General features: G+C 37.7%; 1 protein-coding gene across 2 annotated transcripts in view; it reads right to left on the reverse strand.

Annotated features, from left to right (window-relative positions):
- Positions 1 to 24,264, reverse strand: part of ZNF385D (zinc finger protein 385D) — a 252,255-nt gene that overhangs the window by 58,002 nt on the left and 169,989 nt on the right. For both annotated transcript variants that reach the window (XM_075212330.1, XM_075212331.1), the window contains one exon: positions 12,282 to 12,444. In XM_075212330.1, coding sequence (XP_075068431.1) covers positions 12,282 to 12,444 — 163 coding nt within the window. The remainder of the gene's footprint in view (positions 1 to 12,281; positions 12,445 to 24,264) is intronic.

Consider the following 24,264-nt stretch of genomic DNA (forward strand, 5'->3'; position numbering starts at 1 on the left):
CTCGAAAGTCTAACTGTAAGGCGTTTACCGCTAGGCAACCTAGGCAATTGCCTAGGGCCCAGCGGTCCCCAGGGGGCCTGGCAGGAGTTGGGGATGCCAGCAAAGAAAAAAAATATATTGTGTCCAAGGGAGGGGGGAAAAAAATAAATCACATGATTGCAGTGGACCCCGGCAGCCTCCTCTCCTCCTTCCTGCTCAGTTGCATTCTACTGAATGTTGAGCGTGACGACATCATGCCCGACGGCATATTCACTGAAAACTCAGAGGAGCGCAGAGGAGCAGCGCTCGTGACAGGGCAAGAAAGAAAACAGAAGATGAGAAAACAGAAAGAAGAAAACAGAAGAGAAGAATGAATAGAAAGATAAGCAAAATAAAAGAGGCCCAATGGCACACTATGAAAAAGGAGAACCAAATTCTTCCAAAAAAATTATGAAGGTGGGACAGAGGTGATGTGAAGGGGCACAGAGGTGATGTGAAGGGGGACAGAGGTGATGTGAAGGGGGACAGAGGTGATGTGAAGGGGCACATAGGTGATGTGAAGGGGCACATGTGATATTGTGCAGGGGCATAAGTGACAATGAAGGGGTACAGTGTGATGTTGGGGGGACAAAAGTGACACTGAAGGGGCACATGTGATATTGTGAAGGGGCAAAAGTAACAATGAAGGGGCACAGTGTGATGATGGAGGGACAAAAGTGACAATGAAGGGGCACATGTGATATTGTGAAGGGGCAAAAGTAACAATGAAGAGGGCACAGTGTGATGATGGACTGCTAGGTTGTTACTAGGTACGCTAGGTTGTTGCTGCTAGGTACGCCCCCAATGTTTCAAGGCACACCCTCAATGATATGGCCACGCCTTCTTTGATGGTGCACTGCATGGCGGCACATAGTTTTCCTTCTACTCAGCTATAGGGGTATATGATATGCTAAAAAACATAGTGCTATGGATTGTTTCAGGGAGGGGGGCCACCCAACCAGTATCTTGCCTAGGGTCCCATGAGGTCTAAATCCGGAACTGCTTCTAATGAACTATGCCCCCATCACTACTGATTCTCTGCAGCACAAATCTAAGCATAATTAGTTAGTTTTTTGGCTGAGTCTCTTCTGCGCTCCTGCGTGCTGTGCTTGCAGTGAATGTTGAGCATGACATCACGCCCAACATTCACTGCGAGCACGGAAGAGGGGACCAGGAAGGGAGCCAGACAGATCGAAAGCTGACGCGACCGCAAATGAAGTATTTTCTTTTTTTTTGCAGGTTGTTTTTTTTTTTCAGCGCTGCCTCAGACGGGCCCCCTTGCCTGCAGGGCCCCCGGCACCTGCCCATTGTGCCCTATGGAAGAAATGGCCCTGTACTCAGGACCATACTCTTTACAATAGATGAGATATTGAAGATTACTGCAAACGTCCATAGAATCTAAAAAGTATTTCTATCTCATACACAGGTGAACTGTCCACCAGAATAGGGGGTTGGTGAAGACAAAGACGAAGTAATGTGTCTCTGGGCTTTAAAACAGAGTTATGAAAAGTACTAGGTTTATGAGAATGGAAATTTATTCAAGAGATTATGATTTATTACTGCATGAATTCTCTCTGTACCTATGAACTTAGGATCTAGCTTAGATGATAGGAGGTGAAGTCAAGATGTTGTAGTGGACAATTAAACTTTGTCACCCATTTTAAACTTGGGTCCTTATCTGCAGTGTTTTTCCAAAAACTGTTTTTCTTATGTCGAGACGTAGATTCAATTTGCAGCTTTGTGAGATGTACTTATTTATGGATAATAGGAGCCACAAGTAGAGAAATGAAGGGGGAATTATTGTAATAAAACACTGTCCATGCTAAATATTTGTCCAAATTAGTTTGATGGTTCCAAAGATTGATTAGTTTTATCAGTCTGTCCATTGCTTTCAGAAATATAGGTAATTGAAAAATAAAAGTCCATTTTCAGAATGCCCTCCAACATTTTAAAATAAATTAGGATTTTCTGTCATACACTCGGTTGGTGGAAATTCCCTTATACTTAAATATGTGACCCTGGCTTAACCTTGCTTGTTTGGTACTGATATTGTTCAGCATATTGTACCTGGCAGCAGATATGACCAATTTTCTTATAGCAGATATTGCTAATCATATTATGTCTGGCACCGCATATATTAGCTCCTAACTTTTGGAGGAGTCTCAGAAATTTTGGACAAATCTGGTTTATAATATTCCTCCTCATCTACTGCAGTGGAGAAATGGTAGTTGTTAAAAAAAAGTATATATAGTTAAAAAAAACAATGTTAGGGTCAGTATAATGTGTGTTTTGTATAATGTAGCTGGCCATGTGATATATGTAATGTAGCTGCCAATTTTTTCTGTGTAATATAACTATCAATGCGAAACTGTGCTTACAGTATTCACCCTGTAAGAGGCCCACCATGGTGCCGACTCTTGTGATACACATTCGCATGCCACTGGAAAAAAAAAGTTGAGGATAAATTAAAACAGGTAATTACATATAATTTCCCGAGTATATACAGAATAGCACAGCAATTAGCTGGAACATTACAGCTATACCCATGTCACCCAATCAGAGCCCTTCCACAAGATAACATGCATTCTTTATTAAATCCTTAGTGATTTTTAGAGATGGGCGGGCTCGATTCCCCCAGAACCGAACCCACCCGTACTTAGGCTATCCGAGTACCGAGCAGGCTTGGTACTCTCCAGCCCGCTCGGAATCCAAATCGAGGCCGAACGTCATTGTGACGTCATCGGATCTCGAGGCTCGTTTCTCGCGATACTTGCAAATTATAAATACCTGCCTCCACAGCAATCCATCGCTATTTGACAGTGGGAGAGAGCAGGGTGTAGTCACAGGCTGATTAGAGCAGGGACAGACAATACAATTCTGATTCCAATTCTGCTAACAATCGATAGAGAAGAGAGGAGGATAGTGGAGTCTTTTTTTTTTTTCAATATTTGGCACTACAAGTGCTTTTGGGGTGTCCCCCATTCTTCTGCATTAATATTTCTGGCTGTCAAAAGTACTATCTGTCAGCAGACTTCAAATATAATATTAAGGACTCCCAAGTGCTTTTGGGGTGTCCCCCATTCTTTTGCATTAATATTTCTGGCTGTCAAAAGTACTATCTGTCAGCAGACTTCAAATATAATATTTAGCACTCCAAGTGCTTTTGGGGTGTCCCCCATTCTTTTGCATTAATTTTTGAGGCTGTCAAAAGTCATATTTGTCAGCAGTATCTAAAACAATTTGTAGTACTACAAGTGTGTTGGGCTCATAATGGATTCTAAGCAGTCCACATATGAGCAGAATCAGCCACCAGGTTCTGTCACCAGTCCTGATGGTAGTGTTCCCAGTACGTCATCTGGGAAAGGCGATGTCAAACTACACAGTCTTTTGAAATCAGTCAAAAAAAAAAGAAGTGTAACTGAGGAAAAGTTAAGTGCCGATAAAAAAAAAATTGCCAACATGCCATTCTATACAAGTAGTGGCAAAGAGAGAATGAGGCCTTCACCTTTGTCTATTAGTAGCAGATCAAAACATGTTACTGAGCCTACAAGTGGTGCACAAGTACTGTTACGCGTGAAAGCCGAGCTGCAAGAAAACAGTAAGGCATTAGAGGATAAGGTATGCTCTGAATCAGAAATGACACCAATCCCTGGGGAGAATCCATCCACCAGTGGTATGTCTAATCGTGATCATTCTGTTAGTGTACCCAAAAAGAAGGGCCCTTTCAGCAGTTCTGCTGATGTGTGCCTTAACAGCCCAAGTGTAGTCGGTGATTCACCAATTGAGGATGCCACTTTTGAATTAGAAGAGGATGAGGGGGAGATTTGTGTAGGCGACGAGGGCACTAATGATGATGTTGATGATTATGATGCAGACAGAAACCAAATTGCCTTTCTCAATTTATATTTATATTCTAGACTCTATAACGATTGAAAAGTTTACTATTTTACTCCTAGTGGAGAGGGGGTCTGATGCAGACAGATACCAAACTAACTTGGTCCATTTATTTTTACTTTCTAATTCCCCAGTCTATGCAGGCTGCTTTTTTTCTATTCAACTACAAGTGGAGAGCGGGGGGTGGGGGGGGGGGGGGGCATAGATAGCCACCAAACTACCGTGGTCCATTTATTTTTACTTTCTAATTCCACAGTCTATGCAGGCTGCTTTTTTTCTATTCAACTACAAGTGGAGGGTGGGGGGGGAGACATAGATAGCCACCAAACTACCGTGGTCCATTTATTTTTATTTTCTAAATCCACAGTCTATGCAGGCTGCTTTTTTTCTATTCAACTACAAGTGGAGGGTGTAATATAAACTCAAAGACGATGGCTGCATTGCCAATAGGCAAAGATAAAGAGGAAGACAACCAGGTTTGTGTGGAGAATCAAGGACGGCCTAACAGGGATTAAACTGTTTTCTTCCTAATTTATTATCTTTAGAATTACCTTACTTATCCAAGAAACAGGTGGAGCACTAAATTAGGTTATTTTATGCACAAAAACATTGATTTTTAAACAAAATTGCAAAACAAAACCAAAACCAAAACACACAAGGGCGGTTTTGCAAAACCAAAACCAAAACACGAAGGTAATCCAGATCCAAAAACAAAACCAAAACCAAAACACGGGGGTCTGTGAGCATCTCTAGTAATTTTGTCCAGCTTACTACAACAAACACTGCTCCACCTGCACGTAGGCAAATACTTATCCAATATTCTTTCTAATGTCTACAATTAATCAGTGATCTTATGTGAGAACTGTCATTGTGTGACACAATGGAGTTCAGGTTACTGAATAGATATGTGAAGTCACAGGCTTAGGAGACTAAGCCCACATATACATAAAATGGGGCTAACAAAAGACCAGAACAGGATAAATATATGCTGTCAGTATTGGATTAGTGAACTGTACGCTAAGTAATTTTTAGGTTGCAACATTTACATTTTGAGTGGTAAGTGGGGAAAAAGGAATTGTTTCTAAATGGCAGGGTTACCATGGCAACAGCAAATTACTGAGCAAGTAGTATATTCAGAAAGGTTTATGCTCCTGTAAATGGTTCAGCACATTCCATTATTCCATATATTACTTTAATCATTGCCCTTGTATAGAGGTAAAATTATCTGTTCTGCATTTAGAAGAATCACACATTTTGGAATATGTTCTTCAGGAAGCAGATAAAGAACAACTGTGTATGCTGGCATTAAAAATGACAGCATTTGCAGTTCGAAGGCAAACCGAGAGAAATATCTGCAAATAGTTCTAAACAGATATTGTTTGCTTAAAGTGTTACTTTATTTGCAGTCTTATGAAATCTATTGGTTTGGAAAAGGAATATATTAAAAAGGCAACATACACAGGCAGCGAGATTAATCCCTATTTGCAAGCATTTGTGACTTCTGGAAGGATTTCAGAAAATAATGATTTTTAAGAAAAGAAAAAAAATCAGTTACTATTTTTTGCAATTTAAGCCTTTTGAGTTTGTGTCCAAGAGAAATACTCAGCTCTGATTACAGAAAAGTAAACCCTGGCTGTCGAACATATAACATTAAGCTACAGACCTAATATCTGTAAAGAAAGAGAAAATGATTACTTGCTCCTTGAGACCGCACCAGATTCAAATATTACTTACTCTTTGAGTGGATGATGATTTGATAGTCTTTAATGTCTGCAACATGTGACAATAGGAATCATAGAATATTGGTCACCTGTATTCATTTTTGTTGAACTGGATACTGTATTTAAATGGGCAGCTCTACTAACTTAACCAGAGATCAAAATAAAAGGGTTAGTGTTAAATTTATTATGTGATATGACCAGGGCCCGATTAAGGGTTCCGATCGCCCTACGCTATTTCAGCAGTAGCGCCCCCCCCCCCCCCTACAGCCACCTCACCTGCCCATCTGCCACCCCTCTCCCCGAGACATTAGAATGGACTTACCTGCTGTGGAGTCCTCTCTTCAGCGCTGTGTATGACAGGCAGTCTGGCAGCGATCGCTGCTAGCTACTTGTCAGTGCGGCCGCGGCCGCTTCTTACTCTGGTCACGTGAGATGGGGAAGTCCTGATCTCACGTGACCAGAGTAAGAAGTACCCTCGGCCACACTGACAGGCAGCTAGCAGCGATGGCTGCCAGACTGCCTGTCATGTGATAGTGACAGTCGGGACCGCTCCTTTAGACCAGGGGCGGTCCTGATGACCCCAGCTGCCACATTTAGAAAACAAACAAAACAAAAAGAAACATCTTGGCAACACTGCGCCCCCCTGGCTCCAGCGCCCCAGGCTGCAGCCTGGTCAGTCTATTGGCTGATCAGGCCCTGGATATGACATGCAAATTCAATTCTGCCATTGCTAGTGATTACTCAGCATCATGGGGCCCAAACTTTTTGTGCACCCTCTATCATATCCACCTGTGAATGTTCCAAGAGGCTTAGCCATTGCCAAAAAGCCATAATTTTTTGGCAGCTCCCATTATTTTTTGCATGTCAGAGAGAGGTGAAGAACAGAGTAATATAAATCTTTGTATATTGTTAGGGAATTTCTCCTAAACACAACCAAATATAAACCTTCTTAGTAAAGTATACGGATATAAGCCATTCTGTACAGATAACCTTATTACTATACATTTATTAACATGAATGGGAGCTGTCATGTTGCTTGCTCAAAAAACAAATAGATGCAAATAAAAGAGTGCATTTAAAAGCCAACATATAGGAAAAGATGAAAATTGTGAAATATTTAAGGCGAGGAGGGAGCACGTTGCATATATTTTGCTATTATTATTATTATTATGTATAAAACATGAGAAATTACCATGGAGTGTGACTGTAACTCTGTTTTTTTGTTTTTCCTCAGTAAGTTTTTTTGTAGTAGAGCCCACTACATCCCTTTAGCCTACTGTTGCAATTACAATCTATAGAAAGCTCTTCATGTTTTACATATTTGGGGATATCTTTTTAATAATGAATCACAAAGGAATATCATTTGATTTATGTTATCTAGCAGGGCTGTCTCTTTAACACACATATCTAGATAGATAGATAGATAGATAGATCATACTTGCCAACTACTTCTAGTTGGCGTCCGGGAGCTGCCGGGGGGAGGTGGCCGTGCGGGGGGCGGGGCTCTGAAAATCACGTAATTTTACAGCGGGGCGGGGCCAAATGCTGCGATTCCCAGAGAATTGCGGCATTTTGGACCTAATTCACTAGGAAGTGTGCAGATGCGGGAGACTGCCATGCACTCCCGGGAGACCCACCCGGAATCCGGGAGTCTCCTGGACATTCCGGGAGCGTTGGCAAGTATGAGATAGATAGATAGATAGATAGATAGATAGATAGATAGATAGATAGATAGATAGATAGATATTGTGAAACGATCATTGGTAGTTTGGGAATGGAGGTGTTTTTCTAGTTAAAGCTCAGACGAGCAGGTTTTATTGTATGTGTTTGATTGCTCCAAAAAGCATGTTGAACATTTATTTTGATGCTAATAAAAGGCAGCCAGACCGGATTTAAATCTATAAGTGGACTATCTGACTGTTAAAACAACATACAGGTATGGAAAATAATTTTGTATTTCAAGGTCTTGTAAGAAGTTTGCAAAGCAAAATGCAGAGAAACATTTGTCCATTTATGTTGCTTTACATTATAAACATAAATAACAATTTAGTTGCTATTTCTTGCATGTGGTGGTTGGTTGGTTTCATATATTTATAGATTTTAATACAGAATTGAACACATGCACATTCATTAAAATTCCTATCTAAAAGAACACATAGAGTGTATAATAATGAAACTCGTTGCCATTTTATCTAAGAGAACAACATGACCACAAACAATATACAAATCATTTAATCTTAATTCCATCTGTATAAAGAATTGTTCATTAAATAACAAAAATGTAATCAGACCACTCAAACTGAAAGCTTTACTTTAGACAATCTTGGTTGACGTGAAAATAATGTAAGTGTAGACATACAAAGATGCTTTTAACTCAGATACAAATCACTTCAGTCTATCAGTTTTATGAGGTATTCTTGTACATAAACTTTCAAGACTCCAGAGGTCTCTTCATCAGACAGCGCATTGGATGTCACCAAAATATCTTGCAAGACTGATAAATTGGTCTATTAAAATACAACATTACTAGTGAAGCAGTGTGCTCATTCTGGGACAAACACACATGTGCTGTAAGAAGTAGAAGACACAGAGTAAAACAACTTGAGGGTGATGACGTTCATTTGAACTGAACTTAAGGAATTAAAAATAATGTCATTTTGAATATGAATTGATTGAATTATAATCAGAATGAGGTAAATACAGCTTATGTTGTATATAACTGCTGTTCAGTTTGAGCCTTATTAGTAATAATATTAACGTGCCCATATATCTGATAGTAGAAATAGAAATGATTATACCACTGTCCTTGCTGAAAGCTTGATGAATAAATATGCTTACTACAGCAGAGAAGCATCTTGTAAGCAGGTCTGTTCAAGGGTGAGCTTATCATGAGGTAAACTGAGGTGTTTGCCTCGGGTGACAGGTTTTTAAGGGCAGCAAAATTTGGGAAAATAGTTTAAAAATGCTAATTTTCCTGCTGTAAATGTCAATTTATGGATTGTCCTCAACTGGTATAATAAAGCGATGAATGTGACACTCTGTTTTTTACAGTGAGCACTAGACTTATGCAAACGTTTATGTTGATTCATGAAAGTGATAATAAAGGGCACCATTTCACTCGCTACCACCGGTAACATGATGGCTACACACCCCAGTGTCTGTTTGTAGGTCATGGAAGCGAGGGCATTAGACACCGATCTTCAGTTACAATGAAGCCCACTGCCTTGGCCAGTATCCTCATTTGCTCCCAATAAACATTTGAGGAAATGTTCTCTGTGAGGATTGAAATCAAACTTTTCCAGCGGTGAAATTCCCATCCAAAATATAACTAAGAGGTGTCACCTCCTAATATGAGGTATGTGCAAATAATAACACACCCTTTAATTAAGGTAAATGCCAAAAACGCACACTTGTAGTGTGCCCTATATTCTTTTGTTTCAAACCAAACTTAAAAGTATGCCTAATGTACACCTAAAGATAAGGGAACAGAAAAAAAGCTTACTGTGCTTGGGTGAAAAGCACTAACTGAACTGGATATTTTAAATGATTTAACTAGACCAGACCATTGTTCATGTGTATCAGTGTTCAAATCCACACATTAATCATAATTATCTAACTAATCTACATTGTAATCAATATAGCACATCCTGATATTTACTGTTAGTTAAGATTTCTTTCATAGGGAGGACTGGTTTAAGAACTCCTACTACTAAGATAAATCATTCTTAGTATCCAGCCTGTGCTATTGTATCTATCACATATGCGCTAATAAACTATTAAAAATAAAACAGATAAATATGTATACTCACTTTAAGGTCCTAGTTATTTTCCAACTATTAAAAATCCTACTTAAAAGATTCTGGTAGTTATTCCATTTTTACTTCTTTGCTTCCCCCAGTATGCACAACAATCTTCCCAGAACTGTGTGCATTTTAGGGCAAATACACAACCCATGTGGGAGGGGACGGGAGGGGCTTTCCAATCAAAGCACATATGGAGCATAATTCGAAGAATCTCATAGAGCATATACACATAACAAGTAAGAATGTAACATGTACTTTGGAACGCAATAGAGCAGGGAAACCCAACATTTTTCTGCACAAAGCCTCTGTAGTTGTTAATGTATTTACTTAAATATGTAAATGTTTAAACAAGTTGGATGTTAAAATACGGTTTTCAACAGGGGTTCATGTGACCCACAATTTTCTGCATTAGTTCAACATGGTAGCACAGTGATTAGCATTGCTGTCACACAGTGCTGGGGTCATGAGTTCAATTCCAACCAGGATCCTATCTATGTGGAGTTTGTATGTTCTCACCATGTTTATATGTGTTTCCTCTGGGTGCTCCGGTTTCCTCCTGCAGTCCAAAAACATTCTGGTAGGTTAATTGGCTTCTGACAAAATAGACTCTAGTCTATGTGTGTGCTATGGAATTTCGATTGTGAGCTCCAATGGGGCAGGGACTTATGTGAAAAATGAAATATCCTCTGTACAGCGCTGTGTAATATGACTAAAGTTATATTTCGACAGAGAAACCAAAACAACGACCTGGTGACAACAAGGTGGTTTTAAAACCCCATAAAAACCTTTAGAACCACTCACTGCAATTCCAGGTTCTCTGCTTTGCTACTAAAAATGGGACATGAAAATAATGATTAGCTTATCAGTGTGTTCTATGATCTGACCATGATTTGTATAGTTATATGTAAGTGATTCCAAGGTGGGGCTAATGTCTCCTTATATCCTCCCTGGGGGATCATCTTAGTCATATTGTAATCTTGTCTTTATCAACATAACTAAAATTACATGTTTAATTCTGCATAAAATTGTAAGCAATACTTGAAATTAAAGGTTATGGTGCTGCATCAGTGCCATTATTAACTGATAAAATCTTGTAAAATGAAAGACAGCTATGTACATGCAATTCAAGTGTAACTAAACAAACTATGTACACCATTTATATAAAATTACCAAGATCAAGAAAAATGTAAGGCTTAACATATAGCAACATGCTTCCATTCTTTAATATCGAAATTTGTTGACTGGTACCTGTCATAGTAATCTTTATTAAAGTCTGAGGTATTGTGCTATACAAATGGAATCATGTCACCTATCTTTAGCTGCACTGTACACACATAGCAACTACAGAGTGAGTTAGTTTAACACACATGATCTGCGGTATGGCCTTCTCTTTGGAATGTGCTGCATTACCTAATTTAAATTTATTTACTCTGTATATGATAAGAGCAATGTAAATTAATAATAAATAATGTGCTCTTTTCTTAAATGTCCAATTAAATATGTCAAATAAAAATCCTTGGTCCAGTCTAAAGTATACCTGCTATCAGTAGATACAAATCAATTTGCAGCAAAAGATGCCCTTTGTGAAAATGAATGCAACCTGCTGGGTATCTGGTTGACAGAGGTAAATAAATCTTAACCAGTGGCATAGAAACAGGGAAAGCATTAGGAGCACATCCAACCAGGACTACGGAGACCTAGCTATGACCCCTATATGCTACAGATAAGGTGAACAGAAATGAGTGAGGAAAACAAATAACAAAGAGGCAGAAGAAAGTGAGGGTAGACAAAAGACAAGGGGCAGATTTAAGAGAGCCCACAGGAAGGTAAGCAGTGCAGTTGAAATGTCCATGGATGAAGTAGTTATCTATGGTGTCTGTGGGTGTTATTATTGGTTGGGAAACTAGATAAGCCCAGGGGTAATCAGGTCATCAGGTGCGCCACTGAGCTTCACCCCCTTACACCAAGTGACATCATACCCAACTTTCTCTTTGTTAAATGTTGGTCTTTCAATCTACTGAACCTGAGGTTGTGGGCCTATTACCTATAGCTGATTAGTACAATTTAAATTCTTATACTAGTTTTCTGAAAAGTCCTTAGAAATATGACAACAACCACTGAGCAACTAATAATTCACTACATGTATTATCAGCTGCTCCAAAACTCTTTCGATTACACATGAAAGATTGTAGAATAGATTGAATAGCACTTTGGGCCTGATTCATTAAGGAAAGTAAAGCAAAGAAATGAGTAACTTTGAACCTTGACAAAACCATGTTACAATGCAAGGGGTGCAAATGAGTTTATTATTTTGCACATAAGTTAAATATTGGCTGTTTTTTCATCTAGCACACACATACTAGATAGCATTGTTACATTAAAAGTTGATCTAGGACATGCCTTACCCCAACTATAAATCACCCCCCTCCAATACAACATGGTTTTGCCAAGGTGCAAAGTTACTCATTTGTTTTGCTTTACTTTCCTTAATGAATCAGGTCCTTTATCTTTATGTATAGACACATGCAAACCAGCAATTTGAATGCATATTTGAAACAGTAACACTGAAACAGAACATGCAGAAATGGATATTTGAAAATGCAACATTTACTTAAAAAGTGAAACAGATGTAATATATTTCTGTATTGTATTTAATGCACCCCTTTGTGTTCTAGAGAAAATTGTCCCTTGACAGCAAATTTTCTTGATCTCAACAGTATATAGAAAAAAAAGAAAATCAATACAGTAAGAATGATGACTCTAGAGTGACTCAATGTGACAAGCACATAACCAGACATGTAGTTAAACAAGAAAAACAAACAAACAAGAAAGATTATCGCTTAACCTGTTTTCTCAGAGATGCCATTGATGGTATTAGTAGGGATGGAAGTGAAGATAGTCTTTGCGTTGTCCTTGGTAGCAAGAGATTTCTGCTTAATTTTCATGGCTTCCAGTGCTTTGAGCTTCTTGGCATGTTTAGTGCCTTTGTAGTGGGCCGCAGCCTGGCTCTACAAAGGAGAACAAAATGAACCATGCAATCAGGCTCATTTCTAAACTTGCATTTTCTGTATTAATACAAATACAGATACACTTTCAATAAAGGGTACCAGAAAAATTGTTTTTTTTTGTAGAACACAATGTATACTGTATAGTCATCAAATCATTCTGCCCAATTATTTACTGAGCCATGTAATCTATTGTGATATTTACAGAAACTGTTGACTTCTTGGAAATGTTGCAGTATAAGCACAAATGGAATGTATATATAGATATACATGCTTAATGAGCTATTCTAAACAAGTACATCTCTTATTGTTATCATCTAAGTATAATAAATGTATAGTTGTCATATTTTGGGCCCTGGGAGCTAGGCAATTGGTAGGTTGCCAGCTTCTATTAAAGTAAAACTCACATTTATTAAATGCCAGTAAGTTAGTAGGCCTAGTACCAAGCACTAATATAAGCCAGGGCTTCATAAATCCTCAGGGGCACTAACAGTGCTTGTCTTCCAGGTGACACGTGACATACGTGGTGCCACCAGTGAATCTATTAATATGTGTCAATCAGAAAATAAATGAATGATTGAATGAATACACCTGTGCTCCAGCAAAGAGATATGGAAAATATGCACTGTTAGTGCTCACTGAGGACTGGATTTGGGAAAACCTGGTACAAGCACACAGGTCAGTGGTCAATATTGTCAGTCTATCTATCTATCTATCTATCTATCTATCTATCTATCTATCTATCTATCTATCTATCTATCTATTTATGTATCTATCTATCTATCTATCTATCTATCTATCTATCTATCTATCTATCTATCTATCTATCTGTCTATCAGTCTGTCTGTCTGTCTTTCTATTTATGTATCTATCTATCTATCTATCTATCTATCTATCTATCTATCTATCTATCTGTCTGTCTGTTTGTCTGTCTGTCTGTCTATCTGTCTTTCTATCTATCTATCAGAGCAATCACTATGCTAATGTCATCTGTATGTCTTAATATCCTACAATGCTGTCAACAGTACTGAAAGTATCATAGACAGGCTCAGTCCCATGATTTATTATTTTTTTATGAAGCTTATTTTGTACTTTGTATATTGTATATAGTACAAATCCATGTTACAAATGTCAAGTTGGTTTCATTATAATGTAATTCTCTGAAAGCATCAGATAATTTCATTTAAAATACAGCAGGTACCCATATTGAAAGAACACTGGATGTTTAATTAAATATAGTCAAGCTTAACATAAATGGCATGCATGCATATTTGACACATTAACAGAAACACCAACAAACAAAGTAGGTACAGTTAGACAGAGAATGTAAATGTCAGAAGGTCTATAAAATTCTAATATAGCATTAGGCGTAATAAGGATGCTCCTGTGCCTGTAACATAATATCCCTAGGAACTTCTGCCTGTAGCAGTAACACCACAGCATGTGGGGTAAGTCTGCCCATGTCTTGTCCAGGCTTGCTTTCCATATGTAGGAAAAAATGGCAAGGTCATTATCATCATCATCACCAAGGTTATAAGTAGCATCAGTAAAAATATACTAATTTATTTACTGTGTTTTTCAATGTTTGGCATGATTAGTCCAGAGACAACAGCACTGACAAGTGCCAACATTTGACAATAGAATGCTGTTTTATATTTATTATTATTTTATATGTATTCATTTAAAAATGTACATAAACTACAAAACACATTTCCACAAACATTGTTTTTACAAGCCTTATGCAGGAACTCTATTGTAATTATTTTTTTAAAATGTTATTTTTGCTGTCTGCTAAAAAATATGTTTCTGTTCACCATATTTAGGAGATGTAAATGACAGCTAGCGAATTAGAGCAAAACAGGAATGCACTTGCATAGTAAGCAAGCTCATCATTAATCATGTCCTACATAAACCTTACACTGAGTGAATCTGTATTCATTATTTCCAAACTGTAATCAAAATGTAATCTATCAGTCGTTTGCACAAATTAATGTAAATTGTTTTAAGCAAGCATCAGCAGCAAGTTGATTACCCTTTTCGGCTGTGATGCAAAGTGATAGTTATATTATGCTATGTCCTATTGTCTAAGTGATTGGTGAATTAAGTGACATTTATGCTCACTAATAATTCATCACTTCTCTAAACACAATTTGCATAGAATTCCTTAACATTCTAAAATAGAATATGAACAAACAAAAGTTTTCTCTGAAAATGTTTATATTATTTTAAAATAATAAAATGCTCATTTCTGGCCCTATGAGAACAAGAAGAATTAAATCTGACTTCCTTAAAGTACATAATAGGATAAAACATTCCTTTTAGAGTTTTGTAGTTACTAAATGTACGCACAGTATGTTTAGTAAAGGAAATACCATTTAATACTTCCTAGAGAAACACAGCTCCAGTTTCCATTTAATCATATTAGTTTGCCAAAAGCTTAGAAGAATCAATATATTTTTTGTGGAATTTTTATAGCATGAATGTTTGTGTTACATGCATATGTATAATATATGTTTAGTTTTTATTTTACACAAGAACATTGCTAGCGTCCAGAAAGTTTATGGTGGAACTATTCTGGCTATTGTGCGAGCCGAAGTAAATTCTTTTTACTCCATAACACTGGCCATATTTGCATGGCTAATAAACAATTTTTTTGGCCAGCATACTGACCATATGAAATCAGCAGCATGATCGTTACACATCATTTGTAAAGGATAAGCTTTGAAAGGGGCTGTACAATAACAAGCATTCACCATTCTGGCAGCTGAATGTAGTCAGTTTGTATCTGTCTGTTGGTTCAGTTGTTTAGCAGCTGTGCATTTTTTGGGGTACTCCAAAAACAGAAGCAAATACATTATTTTGACTGAAGCAAATAGTCCACGACTGCCTGGTCTAGCTCACATTATGATAATACTGACAGAAAGAATTCAATATGTACTTTTATTTGTCACTGTAATGACAGATACATGCTAAGAATGGTCTAGATCAGAGGTAAGCAAGTTTTGAAGGCTCCTCAGCTGTTGTGGAATTATTATCCCAGCATGCTCTTCTAGCGATCCTGTCATGCTGGGATTGTCCATTGGTAAGAAAAAATAGTGATCAGTAAAAATATTGTGTAGATAGTACTAAAATGAACATAATGGGCCTCATTTACGGACCTATATATATATGGCCGCATTTCCCCTTGCTATTTATCATCCCTTATCGCAACTATAAGGGATAATATAAAGTGGCCACTTTGTAAAAAATCATCCTATGACAGCGCATCCGATAAGAGTCTGTCCCAGCGATGACTTTAGCAATAACTCTGGGATCTGACCAGGGGGTATATTTACTAAACTGTGGGTTTGAAAAAGTGGAGATGTTGCTTATAGCAACCAATTAGATTCAAGTTATCATTGTTTTTTTAGTTAACTCTTCAAAATGACAGCTAGAATCTGATTGGTTGCTATAGGCAACATCTCCACTTTTTCAAACCTGCAGTTTAGTAAATATACCACCAGGATTCTTTAATGTGCATGCACGACCTAAGTTACTTTTCAATATTTTGAACGGAGGGGAGAGCACGAAGACTGAGAGAGATCTGACGATCCTTCTCCTGCGGTGCTCTCACCATAAGGCAGAACACTGAGAATTATGGGGATTTGGGTTTAATGCGATACATAGCTTAATGCAGGAGATATCTATGATCTTCTGTCCATTTTTGGGGTGTAAATATATGCATTTCTGTTCTGCACATGTGTACCAAAATTCATCTGTAATTCGATTTGCAGTTCTTTACATCTGGGAGAAAAATGAGTGAAACTCTAAATAAGGCACAACATGTACTACACCAGTGGTAGGGGCTGAGAAACCAATACTTTCAATATCTTCTCGCCTACATTATTTAGATTGCATAGAATTTTCTGTTTTGCTACAATTACATACTACTTAAATAATGTTGGTAAAAATTTGTAGCTATCAGTAAATTTGTAAAATATTTTAAAGTGTTGGCAACCAGACCAGCACTTAGGGAAGGGGGGGGGGGTTTCCAGTTGCCTGGAAACCCCCCTCAACAGTCCAAAACTTGCTATCTGTTTCCGCCATTCAACAGCCAGTACAGCTCCCACAGTGGCAGTACTGACTTTGCACTGTAGCTGCTTGTCTTTGCCTTCAAGCAGCCACAATACACATTAAGATGGCAGAAACGGAACTTCTGTGTATGCCCAGCTGCAACAGCTCCTACCATGGAACTGAAAAGGTCAGATTCTATGTGCGACTCCAAAGGTGAGTCACACTTTGGCAAATGGTGACTTATGTAGATATATAGGTGGAAATGTGTAATTGAGCAAACATGTAGATACATATGTTTTTTAATTAATGTCTCATATACCTGCTCTACTTAATATAAATATATATATATATATAAAGCAAGCCTTATTGTATTGTGTGTGTATGTGTATGCTCTGATTCAAACTGACTTGGGCTGCAGAACCTCAACAAAGAGGCAGGAACAAGCAATAAATAAATCACTAGTGCTATAAGGATTCCATTTTACATTCATTCCACACAAACATTGTTCAATACATAAAGATGTTATGAGCCCTATAAATCTCCTTGTTTTCTTCAAAATACATCAATCATGCGTTTGGTGGAGCAAACATAAAAGGGTAAATCATTGCCACTAAGACAGTAAGAAGGATGCCTGTCAGAAGCACAGAAATTTGAAGATAGTATTGACTAAGTATTGACTGTCTTTTTAAATAATGTATTGTTTAGCACTTTACTTTTATTTTCTTATCTAGACATCACAATTGTATTTTATGTGATATTTAATCATTGTTGTTTTGCAGTTTATGCACTTAAGTTGCCCTATTGTCCTAAACTCTGACAAAAGCTGCTTTTATTTCTGCCACTAAAAGGACACACAGTAAAATTGTCTTTTAACCCAAAACATCTAACATTTCTTCCATAAACGCAATAATTTACAGTATATGCTATATCATATGAAGTCCTCTTTAACCTTCTACAAAATGAGCTGTGTTACTGGAGACCTTGAAACCTCCATTTAGTTATCCATTGGGCTACAGAGTCAGTTTGTACAGTATGGACCTCATTTAGAGTTGGATGCAAAGTTAATTTTAGGCGCATCCAACAAAAAAACACTATCATGCATGTGCAGAAAGCACCAAATCCGCCTGCATCTTGGACACTTGCGCCTAAAACAGACTTTGCGTCCGACTCTAAATGAGGTCCTATATTTCTCAAGAGCACATTCTGCAAAGAGTGGAAGGGATACAGCAGACCTCTGTTGGAGCAAATAATTAGGTATTATGTTGAGCATCTGGGCCTGGATCATTAGGGAGAGCCAAGCAAAGAAAAGGAGTAACTTTACACCTTGGCAAAACCATGTTGCATTGGAAGGGGAGGTAAATTTAAAATGTGGGGACATATTTATAATAGGGGTAGGGCATGTCCTAGATCAACTTTAAATTTCAGTGTAAAAATAAAGCTATCAAGTATTTGTGTCCTACATGAAAAAACAGTTAAATATTTAACTTATGTGCAAAATAATAAACTAATTTGCACCCCTTGAATTGTAACATGGTTTATCCAGGATCAAATTTACTACTTTTTTTGCCTTGATCTCGCTTAATGACTCAGGCCCTCTGTGTACAAGTTGAAAGTTTGCTAGCTTTTACATGGAAGTTTGCAGAAACTTTAATCTTTCTCATCTTGTAAATGTATGTTCATTACATGAAAATGATGAGCTACAATTGAAAATGACTATATTGCTATCTTATTTAGAGTAACACTTTTTTTTCATTTATATTATACTTGAAACCCACTCCCTGACAAGTAACAGAAGAGGAGGTCCACTACATAGAGAATTTAATTTAATTTTAATGTGCATTGTTAGAACGATACACCTGCTTTGATGGGCAATGCAATGAGCTGCTTTGTTTGCAAGGAAGTGGCACCTTTCAATTGGTTGAATCTGTTTGACAAGATTAATATATTTTAAACCTATACAGGAAGAAAACTGGTCTTTACTTTACATTTTCACATAAATTCTGACAGTAAGCTATCTTTTTACTATGAAAAATACAGCATTTTAATATCGGCAAGTTACAGGATCCCATGAAGTTTCTTCTATTCAAATCCATTATTTGCAAATCTAAAACTGATGTTGTAATGTTCAACTACATACTTGATTGGAATAGAAATGGTCATTGATTTCTAAAAAAATCTTTAGAGATTTATGCAAATATTTATGCAAATATGCCTTTTAGTAAAAAAAAACAACAACTTTTTGCAATTCCCAAGGAATGAAAAATGCAATGTGAGGAAAGAAATGGTAATTATTGTAAGAAACTATTTTAGTAACAGTTGTCATAGAAACAAAAATACATGAATTATGCAATCAGCCAGAAAGTTGATTTAAAGTGTCACTCCAAAATTTTACTTTAGAAATGATTTCCAACAGGATGCTTTGTGCCTAATCTCACAAAGTATTACTTTATCTGTGAAGTCACAAAATCCTAGTGAATTCAGAAACTCATACCACTTATCTTTGAACGAATCCAACTGCTTTTGAGGTTTAGCTTGTTAGGTAATATTTCACTATTAATGTTGTCAATTTTTAGAAAACTACATTTATGGTCACTGATCTTGAAACACATTCACAGCCGTTAACTCATACCCGAAGAGGATCAATGTATATTGCAATGTACTACTTCTTTAAACATACCACCTACTACCACCTAAAAAGGGAGCAGAGCATTATGGCTCTACCCCCGACTTGTACCACAGGGGCTGCTTTGTGCACTCATTTTCCACTGGGCTCCATTGTGAGTCTCACAGCACCGGCTGAAAACCTGGGCTGCGTGACATTTTTATGGGGATGAGCGGGAGGACCAATGAGAAGCCACAATCACTGATATTGCAGTTTCTCATTGGTCCTCCCACTCGCACCTCAATGTACAGCCAATCTGTACAGCAGACTTTGTGAAAAATAATATTTGTGTCATTCTCAAAACTTTTGCCCATGACTGTAGGAGCAGAGAGGAAGAAAGATGGGAAAGATGACCATAAAATGTGTGTCCTTTTAGTTTCTGGTAACAGGGTGAGGCTGTTACAACTATTGAATTTAAAATAGGACAAAAGTTCATGAGTGTAAATTGCATTTCCAATCCTTTAAAGTGCAACTCTCAGGTCTTGTATACAAGGTGAAAATTTCAATTTCAGTCCTGTGATGGACCAAAAGCTTGATAAAGGTCAATCACAGGACTGAAAAGTCTATGAATTACCTGAGTCGTCATATTTATGCTTATTAGGGATAGAAGAGACATTAAGCCACCAGAAATGTGACACCCAGGAAGCACTAGTTTATGTACGTACATACATGTGTACTTTGTTAGAGGTTTGGGAGAGTTGCCAGTGGTCTTATTAGAATCATAGTCTCTCTACCTGGTAAACTGGAGTGTTGACCTCATGTTTCTTACAACTCAAATAAATGACTTCTGCAGCTTAGGGCAGAGTGATCTCATAGAGCGCGCTTCGTGTTTGTGTTCAGGAAGAGATCTGGTATACAGAATTTTATTGATTTAACTTAATATTTTTTTTTTATTAAACGGTCTTATAATGATATGAGGTTCTGCATCCAAAACAAAATTTCTTACTTTGGAATGAGTTTAAGGCAATGCTTTTAAAAATTATAAATTTTTAGTTTTAATTGAGGTTGTGATATAGTATGCAGCTGCAGTTATTAGGGATAAGCAAGCATAATAACCTTAAAAACTGTACTATGATTTTGTGGAAGCCTACAATCTATATGTAATAGTATTCCAGTGACTTCAAACTTCTTGATAATGCTGCATACAAAAAGCTAGGTTGATGGTTCTCTAATCTACAACAATTACATGCCATTACATGGCCTTCTTTAATGCTTTCTGGAATTGTAATGTGCACCTTACTCGTTGATGTCAAAAGTCATGCTTTTACTAGTGTGTTTAATGCTAGTAAAAGCTTGCAAGCAGTTATGAGAATGGTACTTGTTCCAATGACCAATAGTTACTAACATTTTTCAGGCAGGACACAGCTGCATTTTTTGGACACTGCCTGCTCTTTACTTATGTCCGTTATTTGCACTCCCCATCGACAACACCTACCACATTGCAAACAGTGTAACTAGTATTTTCCTAATATTGGTAGCTAGCCATCGAAGCACCATTGGGCTTTCAGTTCTAGAACTGAAAATTCAAACAGGGCTTCACTGTGCATGTACTATCCCCCGCATATTCAGAAGTGCAGCATGTGGACCTCAGGCGCAGATGGATCTGTATCACATGGGGTGCTCTGGTGGCAGTTACACCACTGTATATAACTAATAACTATATACATTGTAAGTATGTTAATGATAACCTTAATTTCTTGAACATTCTTTGCTCCACAGATATTGAAAAGAGACTAAGGGGTATATTTACTAAACTGCGGGTTTGAAAAGGTTTAATGTTGCCTATAGCAACCAATCAGATTCTAGTTATCATTATTTAGCACATTCTACAAAATGACAGCTAGAATCTGATTGGTTGCTATAGGCAGCATCTCCACTTTTTCAAACCCGCAGTTTAGTAAATCTAGCCCTGAGTCGTTTTAAGAGAGAACTGTAACACAAAATATTATTATTTTAAATATTTTTTACTTATGCTCCCATCAAAACATATGTGAAGGCTGTAAAAATAAATACTTTCCAGAACTAATACTCCCTTTGAAGTGGTTCTCGACTAAAGGCATCCTGCATGTTTGCTTGTTTGTAATAATTAGAACCTACTGTCAGCTTACTTATATGTGGGCAGATTTAGTAAGCTACGCAAGCAGTTTCTTATTTGTGCTTTCTATGGAGCTAAACATACCAAAGCAGAAACAGAAATGCACAGACAGTAATTCTGTCTATTACAGACCTCAGAAACACACGTAACAGAGGATTTTCTGGTTCACCAAATCCATGTATCAAGAAACTAGAAGTGTTGGAAGCTAGCAAAATATTAATATGGGATTAATGTCATTTTGCTTCGGGGTCAGGAGTTGGATTTCAGTGGTCAGTTAATATATCTGGTGAAAAAGTATTCTTTTGTAGAGAAATAACAAAGCATTGAGTTTTAAAAACTACATCCATAATCATTCTCATGGACATAAATACAACCAAGCAAAAATATTTATTTTTTCAGCAGGTGACTTAGCTTTTCCATTACATGATTTGTTCTTTCTTACAATAATATCAATTTCTGAAAATACTTTTACAGTTCTAAGATCAGACATGAGCGATAGTTGTGAAACTTGTGTATACTCACCTTTGGACAGCAAGGCCACCTTAACAACAGTATGGGCCCCCGGGCACAGCAGTGCACCGGGGCCCCTATATATAAATATATAAGTTAAAAAAAAAAAAAAAAGGATTATATATACTTACCTTTCAATCGCGATGTGTTGAATCCTCTTCTGTACTTCGTCGCTGTGCTCCTCCATGCTGTGCTCGCAGTGAATGTCGGGCGTGATGGACATTCACTGCGAGCACATCACGAAAGAGAGGACCAGGGAGTGAGCCGGATCGTCACCTGACCTGTACGGTCAGGTGACCGCAAAAGGTAAGTTTCTTTTTTTTTTTTTTCTTTACAGGATTTTTTTTACAGCAGACCTGCCAGGGCCCCCTTTCCCACTGGGCCCCCGGGCACCTGCCCATCGTGCCCAATGGGAAAGACGGCCCTGTTGGTCAGAAAATGTTGTTATAATAGTAGCACATTTAGTAATCTGGATAAGATTTTATGCAGATCCATTTACTGTCATTTTCCATTACTAGAGATAAGCAAAATTTTCAAAACTTTTACGTGGCTTACTCACCAAAAATGTGTCTGTGGAATTTTGCACATTTCTCAGGCAGAATTTGGCCTTAAGTACAAATATTTCCCTTTTTTACAACACAACACAATACAAAATGAATTGACTGTCATCGCCCCTATTTATACACTATAAATTCCATTAAATGAGAATTTACAAATACAGAGCACATTGGTCATTACATGGAATGGCAAGCAGAGGTACCACTGTAAGTTTGTACCTCTGTAACGGTCTGCAAACGGGCCTATATTACTGCAAAATTTGATTGTGCAAACTTCACCTATCTACATCATACATACCAACCTTATAATCTCCGATTCCGGGAGCCTGCGGGGGAGGTGGGTGTGACAGGGGGCGGGGCTCCAAAATATGCATCATTTTGGACCCGACCCCATGACGTAATGACGCAGGCGCGTCATTTGACAACGGCGGGTGAGGCCAGACGCTGCTATTCACCAGGAATCGCGGCATTTGGGACCTAATTCTGCCCAATTCACTAGGAAGTGGGCACTTCCTAGTGAAGTGGGCAGATCCGGGAGATTGCCACACTCTCCCGGGAGTCCGTGAGACACTCGCAAAATGCGGGAGTCTCCCGGAAATTCTGGGAAAGTTGGCAAGTATGAGCTACATCAACTAGCCAATAAACAGACTCTGTTTCTATCAGTTTTATTATATGGCAGGCCTTATATTTACTGTACATGTTTTATTTTGTTATTTTTGTTGTCCAAATAATGTTTGCATTACATAGAGAAACATTAAGATAACCTAAATTATTTGTTCACTGTGATGAATTGTTATCTACTTCTGGAATCTCAAATTAAGTGATGGAACAAAAAGCAGGATATTTGCTCATAGACACAATAAAAATGTGGCACTACAAAATATAAACCAGGTGGTATATGGTTCCTGCTAAATTAAAGCAGTCCATTATTTGTACGTTACATGCAAAAATAGACAGTATTGTCACTGAATGCAAAAGAAAAAGCATTTGCACCACTTTGCAACATGGGTTTGTCCATATCCAAATTGGCACCTTTTACCTGGATTTGCTTGAAACCCTTAGAGCTTAATTCATTAAGGCACCCAAAATAAACGTAATGTGCGTTTTTTTCCAACATGCACTTGAAACGGGTATGTGCACGTCCATATTCAATAAGGAGTGGATGTGCAGATACATCTGGTGATGAATATGGGTGTAGGTTTGCTCTGCTATACTACACAAGACAATGAAGGATACGTCCAATACAGAAGTGGAATATAAACTCTCAAAAGAAAGCACAAAAACAATCCTATTCAATTAATGTCACCTGTTAATAATATAGTCATTAATGACAAAACATGAAAAAAAAAATGTTCATTTTTTTTTGTTCTTCCCATGAAAAACATATATTAGGATGTAATTAATGTCTATTATACATACAAAAATGTATTTTACGTTTGCTCCTGATTGCAACGTGTTCTAGCATACATACTCAGCCATCATCACTGGCTATTGGCACTTACTAGACTAGACCTGTAGCTGGAGCAAGAGAAAAACAAGTACCTGAGAGATGCCCAGAGCTTGAATCGGACACTGCTGCATGCGCTCGAGCTTGGCATGCCCATACTGAAATCAGCCATACGCCCCTTCCCCAACCTTTTCCTTCCCTGAAACCATAAGCTGTCATAAGTGTCCTTTGTACTCCAAAATGAATTGCAAGTTGTTGCGTTCTGTGGTGTATGGTCCGGTTCTGGCCATGCGCAGAATAATTATGTGCATTATATGAAAAAAAAACGTCCACTATGCTCCTTAATGACTCAGGTCCTAAATGAGGCCCAGTGTCTGGAATTGTGTGTTTGACATTGAATTTAGTTTTATTATTGGCACTTAATTTAATAATATTTTTCTTCCCTTTAAGAACAATGACTACTGTGTCCTCCCTATCACCATATGACAGTTTAATAATT

The sequence above is a fragment of the Mixophyes fleayi genome, chromosome 5, assembly GCF_038048845.1.
Source record: "Mixophyes fleayi isolate aMixFle1 chromosome 5, aMixFle1.hap1, whole genome shotgun sequence".
Taxonomy (NCBI): domain Eukaryota; kingdom Metazoa; phylum Chordata; class Amphibia; order Anura; family Limnodynastidae; genus Mixophyes; species Mixophyes fleayi.